General features: G+C 32.1%; 1 protein-coding gene across 1 annotated transcript in view; it reads left to right on the top strand.

Moving 5' to 3' along the window:
* LOC129962540 (cytochrome P450 3A41-like) overlaps positions 1-11,150 on the top strand; it is a 33,847-nt gene extending 22,697 nt beyond the window's left edge. The window contains exons 6-7 of the mRNA XM_056076297.1: positions 3,320-3,511; positions 10,651-11,150. Of these exons, the coding sequence (XP_055932272.1) occupies positions 3,320-3,511; positions 10,651-11,105 (647 nt within the window). The 3' untranslated portion in view covers positions 11,106-11,150. The remainder of the gene's footprint in view (positions 1-3,319; positions 3,512-10,650) is intronic.
* The last annotated feature ends 5,629 nt before the right edge of the window (positions 11,151-16,779 follow it).

Here is a 16,779-nt window from a genome sequence, read left to right as displayed (position 1 = left end):
ATAAAGTTCTTAACTTCCAAATTGTGTTTTTTTTTTTTTTTTCATGCACAGCCTTCTCACCTGGCGGTTGAAATTTGAACTATTTTTTTTTAATTGCAGATTTTTGTTTCCCATAATCCATACAATCTAAGTATCAAGTTTCTTCGACATCCTTCCACTAGAGTGGACACTGCGTAGGTCTAAACAGGGTAACTTTAATTATAACCCCCCTGTATTTTCCAAAAAACATGAAATATAATTATTTGCATCATTTAAAAAGTTTTTTTTTTCATTTGAAAATATATTTCTGTCCCCAAGTTTGAAAATAACTTTTGAATTGTACTGAAAGTATCGTTTCTATCCTTTGCGAGATTTTCTTAGTAGTACTTCAACAACTGCCGAGTACCCAATTTTAGCATAAAATAGTATTAATCAGAAAGAGAAAAAATGTGTTCCAAATCAGATTTGATACCTTGTAGTGCAATGGAAGCGAAGAAATCGCTGATCGCACCGATTGAAATAAACAGTCAAATATTCATGATCACCTTCCTTCTGCCTGATTTTTAAATTTTTCCTTCATGATTTGGAAAGAAAAAAAAACATGCTTCGAATTTATTCCGATGACTTCCCGGAAGTTGCACGCTGACATGGATGTGCTGAATGCATGCAAAGCCGATAACCAGATATTATCTCGAAGCTAATTCCATTCAAGAAAGGACCATCGCTGATGCAGTCGGACCTAGACGATTCGGTAGTAAATTTGGCAGTTTGTGTCTGAAGGATACCAGGCTCTATATGTACCTAAGAATAGTGAACTTGTTGCACTTTACACTCGTCGGGTCCACCTGTCTTCCCGTTAGTGAAGAATTGAAGGTTTGACATAAGAGTGACGGTGTTTCTGTCGTCATTTAATCGATGTTCAGAATTACGAGATCCATCGTCGAGCGCCGTTTCGAAACGGGACGTGAATACCAGAAATAAATATCCTGGTTCACTTTACCAAAACAAGACCTAAGCTGTCTCAACTTTACCCAATATCACATACTACAAAATCTTTTCCTCCAAAATAATAAAAGATAAAGAGAACTCTTACAAACAAGATTAGGAAAAGAGTGATCCTGCTTCATGCAATGAAACCATTGACCACGGAAGGTAACGAGATGCGCTCAGCACCCATTGACCACGGAAGGTAACGAGATGCGCTCAGCACGATATCCGAAGAGATAGGTTTTCACAGTGGATAAATGAGGTGAAAAGTGAAGAAAGTTTTTATTTATTTTCCCGCCCTAGAATCGCTATAATAAATTGAAAACTGTCCAGCTCTGTAATTGGTATTATTCACTGGAAAATGGCCGAAACTGCGAAAGTCGCAATTGAGAGTGGGTGTTCGTGATTTGAAATCCTGCAAATATATTATGATTTCTGATATTGTGATCAAAAGCAGATTTTTATACTGGTTATTTTGTTAACAGTAAATAGAAATGAAAACCCCTTTAAAAAATAAAATAGTAAATAGAAATAAAAGAACATATATCGGTGAAAATATAATAAAGCGAAAGGATATGCATTTATTTAAATTTTTTTCAAACATCTCATGTATTCTTAAGAATTTTTTAAAAACTACATCGTTGTGGAAACAATTGTCATTGGGAATAGATATTTAAAAATGGCAACAGCAAAGATATTTTGTTATTCAACAAATAATGGATTGCGCATCTGTTATTTGAAGGAGGATGGAATATATATATATATATATATATATATATATATATAAAAGTATTAGAATCAAGTTAATAGGAAAAACAAAAATCAAATAAAAATTAAACCAAAAAAATTATTAAAAAATATTAAAAAAGAATCCGGCCTGAAGACTTTTTCAAGGGTCACCCTCAGGCAGGGATTCAAATAAAGGGATTTTTTCTGTGAGGACATACAGACATTAAGTCTAATAATGATTCCTCGTGACCCGAAAATCCCCCGAAATTATGCTCAAGAGATATACCATTTTAACAGAAAGGAAATACAAAATAACAAATTAGAAAAAACCACAAAGTAAAAATACAATAAAAACAATAACAATAAAAACAAAAACAGCATTAAAATTAAAATTAAAAACGAAAAAGCCAGAACATACCATCCAACAGTGAATGAAACTTTAAACAATCGATTGTGATTTCCTGTTTATGAAAGTTAACGGTAAATTATGTAAACAGAGGTAGGCACCCAGCGCCATCTATTGAGTGATCCAATATGCAAGTAAATTTCTATTTTTATTTAAGCCAAAAGATTAATCCCAAACCATACCTTGTTTAATTAAAAAATTGACATTACAGTAATTTCTAGGAAAATCATTTTTAATTAAATTTTTAAATTTTCAATTTCAATTGTATTTTTACTTCGTGGTTTTTTCTAATTTGTTATTTTGTATTTCCTTTCTGTTAAAATGGTATATCTCTTGAGCATAATTTCGGGGGATTTTCGGGTCACGAGGAATCATTATTAGACTTAATGTCTGTATGTCCTCACAGAAAAAATCCCTTTATTTGAATCCCTGCCTGAGGGTGACCCTTGAAAAAGTCTTCAGGCCTGATTCTTTTTTAATATTTTTTAATAATTTTTTTGGTTTAATTTTTATTTGATTTTTGTTTTTCCTATTAACTTGATTCTAATACTTTTGTATCAATTCATCTGTGTTTTAGAAGTAGCTGCAATTGCGCTCTCTAAATACTATGAAGTTCCTTTTTGGTTTTAGTTTAAATAGTTTATAAATTTTAGTTGCGATTTCGAAACTGTTTTTGTTTCGTTTTCATTTTAGTTTCGTTTTCAAACTTTTTCTTACTTTAGATTGGTTACTTATATATATATATATATATATATATATATATATATATATATATATATATATATATATATATAAGCATTTCTATGAATTTAGGAATACATCTATAAAAAAAATTTCTTGGTTCATTTTTTTCTCTTTCTCAAAATTTTTATTTTTATATTTTCCTCATAGAATGGAATTTTTTATTTGAAATTCATTGAAGCGATTTCGGATGAAAGAGGTTGTTTAAGGCTTAATAAATTTGATCCTTTATGTCTTAAGTCCCCATATTATTGCCCTATCAAATAACAACATAAAATTTTACCAAATCTATAATATTTTTGTCATTTCTATCTTTAAAGGAAACGCTGTAAATAAATCGAAAGTTAATAAAAAATGGTTGCTAATCGTTTTACAGTGTAAATAAATACTTAAATGTAAATAAGTAATAAAATAATTCATATTTTGGATATAAAGTAAATTGTTCACTGCTCAAATTTATCTTCATTTTAATTTCAGATGAGATTGCGGCTAGTCTTTCTAATCAGGACATTCTTCATAATGTGTTTCTTTTTATTCTTGGCGGCTATGAATCGTCGTCGATATCATTAGCTTTTACATTCTATTTACTAGCGGAACATCCAGAGATTCAAGAAAAGCTGTATGAAGAGATTAAGAAAGCAAATGATGATAACTACATCACAGTGCAAAGTAAGCTTAATTCAAAAGACTTTCATTCTAACGGGTTTTTTTTAGTTAAATCGATCGTTTCAATTTTTCTCTGCAGTGGATGGATCCTCGTAAAGGTTTGTGCATTCAAAAGCTTCATTTCTTCCTGCCCTTGACTTTTCATCTTGACTCAAGCTGACCGTAATGCATTTTGATAGAAACTATTTTTCACTCTTTTTCATAAAGGCTGGTCGAATGCTATCATTTAGATTATTCTTTGAGTATGAGTTAGTTTATACTTTACTAATGAGCTACTGAGTATTCACGACGCAACCCCCTTCCCTTTCTGCAGAACTAGTGACCGCCCTATAATCATCCTTATACAGTTTTACTAACTTGTTTTATAGTGTCAACCAACTTATAGAAAGATTTCTATTGAAGAACAAGGATAGATAACTCCATGGACAATTGGTAAGGAGAGAGATCCTTCATATCTTCGGGTGGCTTAAAAAGGGGGTAGGGAGTGGGAGAAGAGTTATACTATTTCTTTGATAAAATCTCCACATCAAAAGATGTATATCTCACATTTAATATTTTCGTTCTTAAAACAATCCCATGTTGTAAGCAGATTGTTACATGCATCGGAATGATAATTTATTTTGACTCTTCGCCTACCATTTTTGATTGACCGCATGGTCTCGTGTTCCCTTGCTACTATCACCAAAACGCTCAAGAACAAGATTGCAAAACTCCTCGTAAGGTTTTCATAAAACACATCAGTAAAATATATCTATAGGTATATAAAGTGTTATCATTATAGGAAGATCAAGCAGAAATTCTCTCTGTATACTTCTGAGCAAATAGTACATCCAATCCAGTGACTATATTGATAAACTGAAATTCATGGAAGAACTGAATCCCTCCCCCACTGAACTGATAGAACTCATCTCCAAATGGAATGCGCAAGGAAATTACATCATTCTCTTGTTGCAGAGAACGTGATTTCAACTCTCTCACTTATTAATCGCATGCATGAGCGCTCAAACCTTGAGCAAATAAAAAACTACCCTTCGATTTTTATCGTGAGGCTTTGCCCTATTAGACAAGTTTGAATATTCTAAGCAATCATAGAATGAGTGAACTAGAACCTTAAATCTTCAAAGTTGTCAAGGGAAAAAGTTAAAAGAATTTAAAACAAAGATTTCAAAAAAGAAAATTGAATTTGATGCCTCCAATCGAAAAATTTACATAAGCCAATCTCGGACTACGAGTATAGAAATGAGAAAGTGCGTGTACTGATTAGGTGCCAGGAATGAATCAATTCTACAGAAGTCTCCCCTAGCATATCTTATGCCTCAAAGATATGAAATGAACTTTAATGGCGCTGTCTCTAGAGAACGCAAACATTTAGAAATTACTTTGCTAGCTTGTCAAAGATCGTCAGTTGTGGTGGGTGATCCTAAAGAAGTTATAACCCACCTAAAAGAAAAATTAATCTTTTACTACAAAAAAATTATGTGGAAAATACTATCTAGTATAAACTAAAAATATTTCTTGCTTCAACGGATAATCAGACTTACGCAATGTCTAATCGTAAACAAGAAACTAAAATCGAAAACCTTTGAGCTTTCTGGTGGGAAATAACTCAAGCCAGCTCTCCTCAGATTTCTTGTTATTTTTTTACATCACCTTTTATTAAAAGTAAACTTTAAATTTTAATTAAACTATAAATCTTTTTCCATCTCATATTAGTCCCATGTAGTAAAACACTCGCCACTGCATGCTTAAACCAAGTAAAAAATAGCAATTTAAAGTCTGGCAAGAATTGGATATTTATGTATCACAAATCTTCAAAAGCCAACATTTTCAGCACAATTAAGGAATTAATAATTGTCCCCATTGCATGAGGGACTTGTGTTTAAGTAAGCAGGCCCTCGTGAGTAGGAAAACTTCCGCAATAAGAGATACTCTCATTGAGCGAGCTAACTGCAGTGAAGTTAATACAGCCGACTTCAAAAAATGCATTAAAAACCCCATGCACAGAAGAAACATCTAACTAAATTCATCTTAGATACATTTTTCCAGCTGTCAATAATCCGTTCCTAGAATACGCAAACGATCAAGGACAGCTTGAGAAACATCGAAGCTCCCCAGAAAAACCACACAACACACAGCTCCGAAGAACGTTTCACGATTCATCCCTCGTTAAGCCACGCATCCACAAACTCATATCCTCATGCAGTTTGGTAGCAAGTATTCGCCATATCAATATGATGTCCTTGAAGCTATATAGAACAAGCTCACAGAAATGACACTCGAACTTTCTCAAGTGATGACCACCGTAATGCAGTAAATGATGGCTCCATTTAATATCATAATGGCAATTCGATTTCTGGTTTAGTTTCATTCAAATTCTGTGATTTCCCTAACTCGGGTTACCAAAGTACAGCAGCTTAAGAAGAAGTGCTTTTTGCCCTGAAACTGAAAAATACTTCTAACAACAATCAGAGTATATATAAGATTTCATCTTGCTCTGAATCTAAAAGTTAGCAAGTGAAATAGCCAGTGCCTCTTTAGACCCATTATATGCCTTCAATTTATGACGGAAAACGTTTAACGTTTTACGACAAACAGAAGCAGATGGCGGGAGCAAGTATCCATCTCTTGATGCCGTTGAGATAGACAAATCAATGACTAACATTTTGCTTAGCGCTTTTCCCGGAAGTGGTCAAGAAATTGGAGGAGAACTACTCCAACAATAATGGATTTCAGAACACGTGAGATGACTGTTTTTCATTATTGGATTTATCTGCTACTGAAAAAGTGGTTGGTGGCGTGAATTGCATTTATTTAAAGAAGTTGGGTAATCCACATGTATCTCCGACAGTACGTTTCAGTTGGTGGAGAGACACAAAGAAAGTAACTAAAAGTAACGACAAAGAAAAAGAGGAAATCTATGCCGAGTTTTATATAGTCTTATGGAATGAAGAAATTTAACTTTATTTTCAAGCACTAAATAATATTATCTTTCCTTTATCGTGTAAACAGAGAATAAAGAAAATAAAATGCCTCCACTTTATTTCATTCCGAATTTGGTGCTGTATTTTCTTCCTTGGTGCTAGAATTCGTTTTAGTATAAAAAGAGCATGAAAATGACAACAGGTTTGAGTGTATATTACACTCAAACCTGTTGTCATTTTCATGCTTGAACTTATTAATAGACTGAAATAGATTATAATAATCAAAAAGAAACGAATGCCAATTAATATGAAAGATAGCTGAAAATGCAATGACTTAAATTCATCTGAAATTTCTGTATTTTAAATGTAAATTTTATGTGATGAAGTTGGAAGATATAAACCTTTTCAGCTAGTTTTATTCAAAAAATGAAATAAATACACAATCCAACATTCAATAACTAACTATAAAAGAAGAGACAGAAATCAAAGCAATCCAAAGTGTTTTATAAATGCATCATCCAGTTTTGTATATTCAATCGAAGTTTTAAAAAGACATAAAATATTATGAAATGCTACCAAAGATTTTTTTTTTATTTAGAAGTTAAAAATTACTTCGGTATTTTCTTGCAATAACATTTTTAAATATTATCATACAAAAACATTTTCGCACAAAAATTCAAAAAATGACCTTATTACCGATACTAATTTAATTTTCATCCATGTTTTCCATTTCTCTATATTGAAATGAAATTCGAAGCATTTTCATGCTTTCTACAAATATATATATTTGATTGCATATTTTTCTTCTATTTTAAAAGCTACAGAATAAAAATCCCATTTATAAATAAACATTCTTTTGTAAAGTCAGTACGAAAATTTATTTTCTTAAAGTTTATGAGATTTATTTAACAAAATCCTCTGAGAATCCTGCCATTCATCAAAAAATGCATACGGAATGGTGAATGATTCCTTAATTTTATGATCAGAGCATTCAATTTTTCTAGAATTTCGGAAATTTTCACAGCATGCTGTTGGATATGAGCACGTGATGCAGTTGAACTGCGCAGTTCCGATTCAGAGCTGCTGCTGAATGCACGTTTTGCCTGAGACAAGTTAAGACACCGAATAAGACTGCCTTGCTGTTAGATGAACTGGCATTCATGATATCACGTGATTTGAGTTTATTAGAGCTTTTCGTGCAAAAAAAACAATGCATCAATATACGAAGTCTACAAAATTAAAACATTCTTAAATTTCTCGCTTAAAAATACTTGTTAAAGGAGCCACATTATTAATTTTTACATGAGAAATTCAATTAATTTTCAACACACCCAGGAACATGCTGGTCATCTAAAGGGACTAGAGTATTAATAGAAAGGATATGTAGCTCACACATACAATAGTATATATGATTAGAAATATACTGGTTGCATTATGAATTCGTGATACTTCAAGAATTCATAATGCAAGAAATAAAGCTCTGAAAAATTTTCGATTTGTGCGAATATTATCAGAGACAATGGATTTTTTTTAATCAGTGGACGAGAAAATATTATTCCAAAAAGTAACGAAAAGAAGGCTATCACACGTCGTTCTAAAACGTTTTATATAAAGCAGGCCAGCAGTTAAACACCTAGAATTGGATTCTTCATTCGATCCTACAAACATGCTATTGTTACTAGATCGAGCGCTGATGGTTGCAAGAATAATGAATCCACAACTATTGCATTGCAAATATACCATGCAGAGAAAGGATTGAACGCGCCAAAAGGCCCTATTTCGTTAAATGGTTGCTGCATTTAGCACGATGTTTTGAGGAAATCGGGAGCTTGGACGATCTTATACACAAAGTGGCAGACCATCCTTAAACGTGGGCCATGACTATGTTTTAAAAAATGCCACGAAAAAATTGACAGTAAAAACACCAACGGGGAGTATCAGTGCTTGTGAAGCTGGGAAAATAACAGAGATTCCGATATCTCGTCATTTTGACATATTCTTCATGGAGTCTTGCATATGCATCCGTACAAAATACAAGCACTTCAGCAGTTATTACCGGATGACTATTATTAAATAGAAGAGTAAACTACATTGTGGCATCTGAGTTACATGGGCGCTTGCATAAACGGTACGTGATTACTTTGTGCCTGCATTACAAGAAAGCCAAGCGTTACCTTCATGCAAGCTGGTGCTTCACTCAGTTTGCACTTGAAGTCAAACTGCTCCTATTTGACATTTTTACTAAAGACCTAGCCATAAGTTGAGGTCGAAAGTTTAAGTGGCACTCACGATCATCAAATTTGAGCCTGACAAATTTCTGACTGTGGGGATACTTAAATTCTCAGGTTTACTGTGTGTTCCATACACTTTGATGGAAATAAAATATGCCATTGGACAGATTATCAGTGACATCAATGTCGGCATCTACACTCAGTTGTAATAAGCGTGATGACGCGTCTAATTTGTCTTATATCTTGCGGTGGTGGTCATAATATTAAACAACTTTTACTTTAAAATAAATACTTAGTGCCGTGTTATTGCAATATGTTTCATTGTCTATTTTTGTTTTCCTGATTTGTGCAAAACGATTCTGCATGAAATGTAAGTACCTACTTTTGGATATTTTTGTAATTTATATTTATATATGGGGAAAAATCCAATGTTCTTCCAAATCAATCTAAAAATATTCGGATCATATCAGCGCAAATCAAAATTTTTCCAAAAATTATTATTTTATTATGATTTCTTAAAGTTTGCGCGAATTTATGACGTACTTTGAATCTCTGCTCTTGTATATATATAAAATACTCTTGGGTAAAAGTAACAATTTATTTCCATTAAAAATTACAATGCAACTTCAAAGAAACAAGAAATATATAATTTTTAAATATTCTAGTTGCAATAGAAGGCATAAAAATCCAAGGTAAAAACTGTTTAGATAGAGACAACAGCTTTAGCTTTACTGTTTAGCTATACTACACACTTTTAAATTTTCCTCTGGTTTCCTCCTCCTATTCTAAAGAACTGCCTGAGCATTCATCGTTATAATATGACCCATTTGTTCAGGAAAATATTCGCACAGAGAGTTCTCTCCGCAACATCTCTTTGAATTATCACAAGTTAAAAGAAAAACAGATTCGTCAGCATGTCCAATACTTTCTGAAAGAAGATAGCTATCTCCTGCCCATCGCTACCGTCCAAGCAAACATTTATGGTATCCAACTATTTACTGCATTCCAAATATTTTCAGGAAGATAAGAAAAGTTCTACTTAGGTAAAAAAAAATTATTAAAAAATTCAGTAAATAGTTCTTTGGACAATCCATGATTTAAGATCCGAAGGGAAAGTTTGAGGCTCGAAAGTTCTATGCCCTTTGAATGCCTTTTAAGCAATCATTAAATGCAATGAAATCCGACATTCATCTTCTTTATACTTACATACAATAAAAACGAAATAAACCAAGATAAGAGGTGGACGATTAATTTTTTAATGCTTATCCCCATCTTCTTTTGTAAATGCACTAAATTATGTCATAGTAAAATAATTCTGATTATAATTGGAAATTGAAAATTTAATTGTGAAAAGCCATGTAATTTCAGTTAAAACAACGTAAGTACTAGCTTGAAAGTCTTATAGATTTTTGATGAACTAATTTGTTTTTTGCGAAGCGGAAATCATTGAAATATGAAACAATATCGGTTCTTTTGATAGTTGTGATGGGCCAACGAGCTCTATTTTTCAGGATTCTCTGGGACAGTCCGGTATCATATCTTGAATGATTTCTTTAACAGACGTTCGTTTTCCCGAATTTTAGCCCCTACGATGATAATTTTTCAGGTAATCTTGGAAGCCTTCATTTCGTACCATTTGCAACCGAAGAAATTCAAGGATTTCCAAACTTTCTGCAATACTTACTCACCGCAGGAAGTAATTTTTATATAGTTCATCTCATGATGTCGAAAAACTCTATACTTGTTCAAGCTAGTATCACTGATGTATAGGCTGTTTTTTGACCAGTGATAGCACAAAAGATAAGTACTCAATGGAACAATGCATTACTTAATAAAAAATAAAAGTGAAGGTAACTCTACAAAAATCTTTTTCTATAAAAGTTTTCAAAAATGTTTTAATGTAACGGACATTCCTAATCAATAACATCTGTTTCCAATCACCCATTTCCTTTGAAGTTACACATCAAATTTAGGTTTTTATCTTTTTCAGATCTTCCATATCTCAATCAAGTCTTAATGGAATCTCTTCGATTATACCCTCCACTTACAAGATTCATAACTCGAGAGTGCAGTGAAGACTATCAAGTAGGATCAGTAACAATACCGAAAGGAGCTATCGTTGAAGCTCCCGTTTGGGACATCCATCACGATCCAGATCTGTGGCCAGACCCGTGGAAGTTTGATCCGGATCGTTTTTCGCCAGAGAACAAGGCATCTCTGAACACCATGGCTTACATGGCATTTGGAATTGGTAGGAGAAATTGCATAGCAGAGAAATTTGCTCTAGCAGAAGCAAAACTAGCGATATTTAGACTGGTGAAAAAATTTCAATTTGAAGCGTGTGATAAGACCAATGGTCTACTGTCTTTGATATGCAGAAGTGTCATGACCTTTCCAGCCGCTGGAATCAATCTGAGAGCAGTACCAAGAACTGCTACACTGTAAAATAATAATAATAATAAAATGTATCAATAAATGCAATTCTTTTTCTGTGGCATCATTCTTTTAGAGTAAACATACAATTAATATTTTGTGCAATATTAAAAACATCCTTACTAATAACAGAGAGAAATATATGCATGTGCGTTTTAATTGCATCATACACATTCAGCTGCCATTGCAAGAACTGCGAATGAAAAATAGTGGCACCTTCAAATTGAAATCTATCATAACGCCATTAAGAAACAGGCATAATCGGCCGGCAGATCTGAGTTCTACTCAGAATGAATTGTGTGTAACTTATGTGAAAGGAAAAATGGGACTCCAAAGTTTCTCTGCGACTGCGAACACACAAAATGAAATCGTACATTCCGATATGTTAAGAAAGATTAGACCAATATTACTGGATAGATATAACAATTTTGTTGCCTTCATTGAGGACTTTTCATACTATTTTTGTAAAGTCCTTCAAAAAGTAACCAGACACTGCTCTTTATTCCGAAAATAATTAACTCAAAACAAAATTGAAATTGTCTATCGTTGCGGAAATATGTTCTTTATAAAAACACTAAACATTTTCTTGTCTAAGGGGTCATCCTCATGTTTAGATTTACACAAACTTAAATTTTTCAAATAATAACCCCTGATTTCTAAGAGACATCTGAATTGCATGTATAATAATACCTCAAATACATGCACTATTTAGTAATTTTGAGTAAAAGGTTAACGAGTTATAAACAAATTAATATTTGAATTTCTGATGTTAAATGAGATTTTCCATTTTTTTTTCAATATATTTCAAAATATAAGGAATATTTGATAACACTTCTTAAATTGTATAGAAGTATCCAGTAATCAAGGCAAAGTTTATGCATGTTTAAAAGCATGAAAGGCTATTTTATATCTTTAATTAATTTTTAAATTCACAAGTTAAACATTTTTGAATAGGAACTCAAAAGTTTTGATTTCACTCAAAGGAGCAAGAGCTAAGAATCAATGATTCCAATGATTTGCAAATCTTCAATTACTGATGAAAGCAGAGAATCAAAATTCTATATTAAATATAAAATTTAAATAGTGCGAAATATATGAATCCTTAAAGCATTACTGGATAAAACATAAAACCAATTCCTGATGTGTAGACAATGCAATCGCACTAGTTTTCTCTAAATACCATATTTTGTAATACAATAATAGCTTGTAAACGTTTGAGCAATTATTTTCTTGATTTAACACACTTTCTGGTAAAAAGACATTAACTGTAAAAAATTCTTAAAAATGATACAAATTATAGTTTGATAGGAACTTGAACAAGCAAATCAACAGCTTAAAAAATTTTTGTGTTTCAATTATAAAGGAATGTTTCCTAAGATACGCACCTGACTTTTATTTTTTAGCTTATCCAAAAATTTAATTTAAGTTAGTTTAATTAATATCAATTGCTATTCTCATCCAAATTTTTTTTATTTATTTTAAATAATATGCCTTTATTACTTATCCTTTATTTCTTTCCAATTAAGAAAACCAAAGAAGCAAGTTTCCTTTGAGCATAAATTTCGAATTTTAATTTAATCTTATTTTATGATTAATAACGTAATAAATTAAAAAACTTTTTTAGAGCAAAGTCACCGGAAATTTGAATGAAGGAGAATATTAAATTGAATGGAAGCATCCTGTATTCAGTGGCGGCGGTTTTACACACAGGCTTCGTAAGCAATCTATTCATGCTTCAAAGTCCAAGGAGAGGGCCTTAAAATCCATTTAATGTATGCCTCAGTGCTAAATCGATATCGAATTTTTTACATTTCAATCATATTCAAAGACATTTTTCCACTTGTATTTGATTATATTTTTTATTTTAAGTGACAAACAAAACAAATCTCGGAGAATAGTTTTGATCATATTGAAAGGGAAAATTCTGCTCTATTTAAAATATATAGAATGGAGGCTCACTTCAAAAAAACTAAGTAAAAAAGTAAACGTAACTTTTGTATGCAGCTCACCTGAAAAGAGTCGCAAGTCTGGGCCGTCAAGAAAATTCGTCGGCTAATACATAATTCCAAAATCATCTGAAGAATAATATGATGGCACTTATTGAATCCGGATGGGCCATTCAAGTCCCACATGGCTACGTGATCGTGCAGGAGCTGTTACTTTCGGCTAGAAACGCCATCAGACCATTGTTGGACTATGGTCTGCAATGGCGAGCAAGGTTACAGGTCAAAGATTTGATAATAAAAAAAGTCTTCTTCAAATTAGCAACAAGTAGTTGCAGAAAAATTTTTACTTGGCCTCTTCACGGAGTCGTTCCTTCTTTCCCTTTTGGTAGCTCTCCTTTTTAAAAAAACTGCAGCCTCAAGCTCCGGTAGCAAATCAGCTTACACTTAAATAAACCACGCTGATCGATTAAGAATAGTATTCGCCTGACATTTCAAAAGGCTGATTCAGGTTGCTGATTACCGGAGATAATCAATTTCTGAAAGAGAAGAGTCGCAGGTTGGAAAAACATGTGAATCGAAGGTGTCAGGAGATCAAAAATCAAAACTAAAGAATCTAGTTAAAAAAAAAAAAAAAAAAAAAAACGAACATTGACTGGAAAGAATTCCGCTATTTCAGACGAAATAGTTCTTGTCTTCCAAGATTCAAATGGTTAAACAGGTCTCAAAATTTCGTACCTGTGATCCTACAAGCAAAAGAGGTTATGAATTTTCCTAAAGCAAATGATCACAAATAAAAAGGTTTTTATTCTCCAAAAATTATATTCTTTCCAAAGAAATTTGAAATATAATAATACAAAAATATGTAATATAAACATATCATTATTTAAAACTTCATCAGAAAGTAAATAATCAAAGAAAGAAAAAAAATTAGTCTTGTGAACGTTATTTAATCAATCTTAAATTCTCACCACTTTAATGTTTCATATTGCAATTACTTGTTAAAAGAAACTGGAAGTGATTATTTATACCAATTTAACATTTATGATAGTTTTTTTTTTATTATTATTATAATAGTTCCAAAACTATCTCTACGTCTGGAATTTGGCCTTTTATTGTTGCACTAAAATACAACCATTCTCATTGTTTTTACAAATACTTAGTCCCTCCTGCTTTCTTCCACTGTTAAAAGCTAAAAAAAGGGAAGATTATGGATTTTTTCTTTAAATATATAATTAGAAAATGTATCGAAATAGAATTTTTACTTTCTAACTTTATTTCATCACACAATCTATCTAAGATATAAAAAAAATTGATTATTAAGAGATAAATCTAAAAACAAAATCTATAAATTCTTCTAAAACTATAATTTTTTTTATTTGATACACCGTGAGATTACGTTAGTGGCTCTAATATTTTATGAGCAAGTTTCACTGTTAGGTATTTTTTTCTGCAATAAAACAAAACGCCCCGCGCATTTTATTGCGGATTGATATGTTGATATCAAAGACACATTTTACATGCTAAGTTTAAATTGAAGGACCAGCTCCGCATAAAACAACTTGCATTTAAGTGATGACGCATATTTTTTATACTTGTGTAACATCATCTTGTTTAAAACGATAGCCCGGTGTGTATAAACAAGTGAAACTGTTTCAATACCACTATTATGCCTTGTTGAAGTCTAAAATTTTGTCAGAAAGTCCCATAGATTACTGTAAATCTTCAAATGTTGTTAACACTTATAAATCTTAAAAACCACACTATTCATTCGACTGATAAGCGATTTTATGCACATTAAGCAGAATAAGTATAATGCTTGATAAAAAACATTGCGTGATCTTAATATCTAATGTAATTTGATAATCGTTTTCCCAGCCGGAATAATGATTATCAAAAGTGGCTAGTTAGAACATGATAATCGCCAAAGGTGGCTGGTTCAACAATAAACCTGTTTATTTAGTTTAGTCTACATCCGTTAAAGGAGAGTTCTCATAAAGGAGTTTTGATGAAGCTATCGTTGTATGGGATTAAATAATTTCAATTAAAGATGAAAACAATTTTTTATAATCATTTTGCCTCCATTTCTTAAATTCATTCATTTAGTTTTATAGAACTTTTACGGGAGGAAAAAAAACATTCTGTATAGGATTAAGACAGTGTTTCATTTCATATCTCCAGCTATACATTGCTGTTTAAAAGCAAAATAAACTCCGAGAGCATAGCCGGTAAACACAGCATAGGCATAATGACGATGATTGGCGGAGCCTACGACGCGGAACGTGTCGTCATCCACCGTCGACTGGAAGACAGATCGACTTAGTTTGATCTGAAGTGGAAGCAGCGAAATTTCAATTGAAAGTGTAGTTCAATTGAAAGTGTAGCAGCGAAATTTCGCCCGTTACTGATCAGTCTGATCAGTAACGGGCGAAAAATCGCCAAAGCTTGCCATTTAAATATGAGTACAATGAGTGCTACTTTTCAATACAGTACAGTAAATTGATTTTGAAATTATTTCTATTAATTTCACTTAACAGGAAAATAAACTCGGTAAGTTTTTATTTCTTCATTATCAGTCAACTTAAGCTTAATTAAAATTAATTTGTTATTAGTTAGCATAAAGAAGAAAAAAGTAAAGTTAATATATGAAAAATTATTTATATAGTTTATAAGTTTAGTGTCTCCAAAAGGTTGACTGTAAAAACAGAAATTGCATTGCATATTATCGTGTTTTACTTCTTAAAGCAAAATATGGAAAGAAATATAATTATTATCTTTACTGCGGCAGTCATTATAATGAAAAATTAGGACTATAAATGGCGCCACGATGATGCGAAAGGACTATTTTTTTGTTGTTGTTTACTAAATGCCCACGCTGCTTAGGTTTCATATCCTATTGGACAAAGAAGTTCGATGTCAAGGCTATTGGTTGCACTTTCCCTTTCTCGTTACCATGGTAACTTTCGACACTGTAAAAGATCCAGAAAAAATTCTTATAAAAAAAAACTCTGTTTCACCCTAACTTGGCAGTATTGTAAAAGGTAGAAAATGTGACGCTCCGCGTTGGGAAAGAGTTCCCCATCAATTCCGACTTTAAAATAGTTAAAATGAGCAGAAATTTATCAAATAATATCATAAATTACAGAAATCCTTTTTTTTATCAATATGTATTTAAAATTATTCTCAAGTTAGAAGTGCTTATATGTTAAATATTTTGTAAATAAAGCGAACGAAAACCGATTGACACAATGGATTCCACTTTGGCTAGAACCGGTCTTCAAGGTCAAATATTTGGCACGCTTTTCTTTTACGTCTCCGCCAACTCAACTTCATTCAGTTCGCAACCATTATCATCTTTCGTACTTTTTTATTCTCGCTTTTTTAGAAGCGGATATTTTTGATACTATTAATCGCATTAGTAGTTATTAGTTTTGTTTGGTGAATATTTATTCGATTCGTCATTTCTATTAACTTTTAAAATGTTTGAAAAAGAGAAAGTGTTTTCACCGACTACGCTGTGCACACATTCAAGACGAGTGAAACCAACAAAAAGTGCAACATGTAAAAACATATTAAATGTTTATTCTCGACTCCGAGAAAACCCTTAAGATTCTATCAATCAAATCGTTGATAAAGTTTCGCATCTGACAGATGTTTCGCAATGAACAGTTTTCCTTTTGAAAAAAGAAATAAAGGCATCCTTTAAGTAAGCCTGGAAAGAAGCGACCAGGTTCAGTAGATAA

Source organism: Argiope bruennichi, chromosome 3 (assembly GCF_947563725.1).
Source record: "Argiope bruennichi chromosome 3, qqArgBrue1.1, whole genome shotgun sequence".
Classification (NCBI taxonomy): Eukaryota; Metazoa; Arthropoda; class Arachnida; order Araneae; family Araneidae; genus Argiope; species Argiope bruennichi.
This window is presented reverse-complemented; position numbering and strand designations above follow the sequence as displayed.